The 2,304-nt window shown below is 54.1% G+C and overlaps 1 protein-coding gene across 1 annotated transcript; it reads right to left on the minus strand.

Annotated features, from left to right (window-relative positions):
* Positions 1 to 1,370: 1,370 nt before the first annotated feature.
* LOC108509860 (gastrula zinc finger protein XlCGF7.1-like) lies at positions 1,371 to 2,270 on the minus strand (the record flags this gene model as incomplete). The annotated part of the gene is given in 2 exon segments (XM_017839453.1): positions 1,371 to 1,885; positions 1,970 to 2,270. Coding segments are annotated over 2 exon segments (684 nt in total), but the record flags the coding sequence as incomplete, so codon positions are not given.
* Positions 2,271 to 2,304: the final 34 nt, after the last annotated feature.

Consider the following 2,304-nt stretch of genomic DNA (forward strand, 5'->3'; position numbering starts at 1 on the left):
TCATTAATAATTCCCATGGGCAGAAGAGCCAAACTGGGGCTCCCAGGGAAGCAGAAGCTGGGAGGATGATGCAGGATACAGTGAATGAAGGAAACTGTGAAATGCAGAAATCCTCAGTGGATGGCTGATTGCTTGGATCATCTCTGCAGCAATCCCGGCAGCTGCCGCAGCCACGGCTCCTGCTGCACTGACCATTCAGTGCAGGCCATGCCTGCAGTGCCAGTGTATGGGCACTGTGGCAGCATCAGGAGCAGGGGTTTCAGAATCTGCCTGTTTTCAATATTCCAAGTCCTCTGGGAGCACATGGGAAAAGCCCCAAGACAAGAAGCCCGGGTCCTGGCCCTCTTGGCCGTGAACTCTGCGTGTCCAAACAAAACAGGGGCAGAGGTGGGACCAAGCAGAGTCACTCTGCACCTGCACTGAGTTCATGGGAATGCAAAGGGAGGATGGACCTTGGCTGAGTGCCTGGAGAGAGAGAAGGTTGTTTGCCGAAGTGGAAATGCACTTGAACCAGCCTGCATGACCAGCCTGTGTTTTTCTCTGGTGGCTGAACACAGCCAGCACATGAGGGGAGGGGAATGTGTGGGATCAGGGCACTGCTTTAGGGCGATGCTGGGAATTCTGGTGGACTAAAAGACAAACAGCGGGTGCTGCTCACAAGAGAAGAGGAATAAAAGGGGACACAGAAAAGTGTCGTCAAACAAGTCCTGAAATGGAACTCTGTGTGTGCAGCCTCATTTTATCCTTCAACAACCAAAGGAAAGGGGGTAAAAAGTGGGGGTTGGGACCCCAAAACTGTTCATGGGGAAACTGGGGACTGAGGGGACAATGGGAAAGTGGGAGGAACAGGGAGAAGGGTGGAAAAGGGGGGGTGGTCTGCGGGTCCGATCGTCCCATGAGGGTCTTTGGGCACAGGGGGGTTGGCATAAAAGGGTGGCCCCCTGAGCTCCCAACTTCCTGTGGGGTGCTGGGGGCTGCTGGATCCGATCTCACCCTTGGTTTATGACAACACTTTCAGTTTAGAGGAATTACAAAGGTGTGACTGAACCACTTTTGTCCCCCAGGTTTTAATGATGGCAAATCAGATCCAGTGATAGAAATGAATTATTTAGGGTTCCAAATGATCAGACAAAAGATCTTCATCAGAATTATTTACTGCACAACATAAACACTAAAACTACCAGGAGTACAGAATAAGATAGGACAGTGCTCTACACTAAAGCAATTGTTGAAACAATTCTACTAAAGCTGGCACAAAAGCAATAATTCTTAATTAGAGATGGATGGAACTCCCCCACACCAACGCTCGTGGGGAGATCTCTGCTTTCAACCTCCAGGACTAACTTTGGAGGGTCCCCAGCCAAGGCAGGAATATCCCCACGACCCCCAGAAAGGGTTCTGTTGGCAGAAGCTGCCCCTGGGAAAGGGGACTGGCCCTTTGTGGTCGAAAGGGATGGACTGACAGTCACTGGACTCCAGGGGTTGCCTCAGCATCAGGGGCTTCATTCGGGATGGAAGCAGCGGCCGAAGCTCTTCCCACAGTCGGGGAACTGATAGGGCTTCTCTTATCAGTGGGTCTGTTGGTGTGAGATCAAGGCAGAGCTCTGGGTGAAGCTTTTCCCACACTCCCCACACTTGTAGGGCCTCTCCCCGGTGTGGATCCGCCGGTGGGTGATAAGGGTGAAGTTCCGGCTGAAGCCCTTCCCACAGTCGGTGCAGCGGAAGGGCCTCTCATCCGTGTGTGTCTGCTCATGCCTGAGGAGAGTTGAGCTGCGCTGAAACCTCTTCCCACATTGCAAGCACTTGTAGGGCCGTTCCCCGGTGTGGATGTGTCGGTGGGAGCGGAGGGTGGAGCTGTCACTGAAGCTCTTCCCACATTCCCCACATGTGTAGGGCCGTTCCCCAGTGTGGATGGCCTGGTGTCGGATCAGGTTGGAGCTTTGGTTGAAACTCTTCCCACATTCCTCACACGTGTAGGGCTGTTCCCCAGTGTGGATGTGCTGGTGGGTGAGGAGGTTGGAGCTGTTATTGAAGCTCTTCCCACATTCCCCACATGTATAGGGCCGTTCTCCAGTGTGGATGTGCTGGTGGCGGATCAGGTGGGCGCTCTTCTTGAAGCTCTTCCCACATTCCAAGCACAGGAAGGGCTTCTCCCTGCTGGGAGGCTGCTCAGGGACCACCAGATCAGAGCTCCGCCTCAAGCTCCGGCCGCCTTCCTGGCACAGGCTGAGTCTTTCCTCCTCAGAGCACTCTTGACTGGCTTTGCAGCCCCTCCTGGGGGGGGATCTCCGGCCCTTTTCCTCC

This window comes from Lepidothrix coronata, unplaced genomic scaffold, assembly GCF_001604755.1.
Source record: "Lepidothrix coronata isolate B3197 unplaced genomic scaffold, Lepidothrix_coronata-1.0 Scaffold417, whole genome shotgun sequence".
NCBI lineage: Eukaryota > Metazoa > Chordata > Aves > Passeriformes > Pipridae > Lepidothrix > Lepidothrix coronata.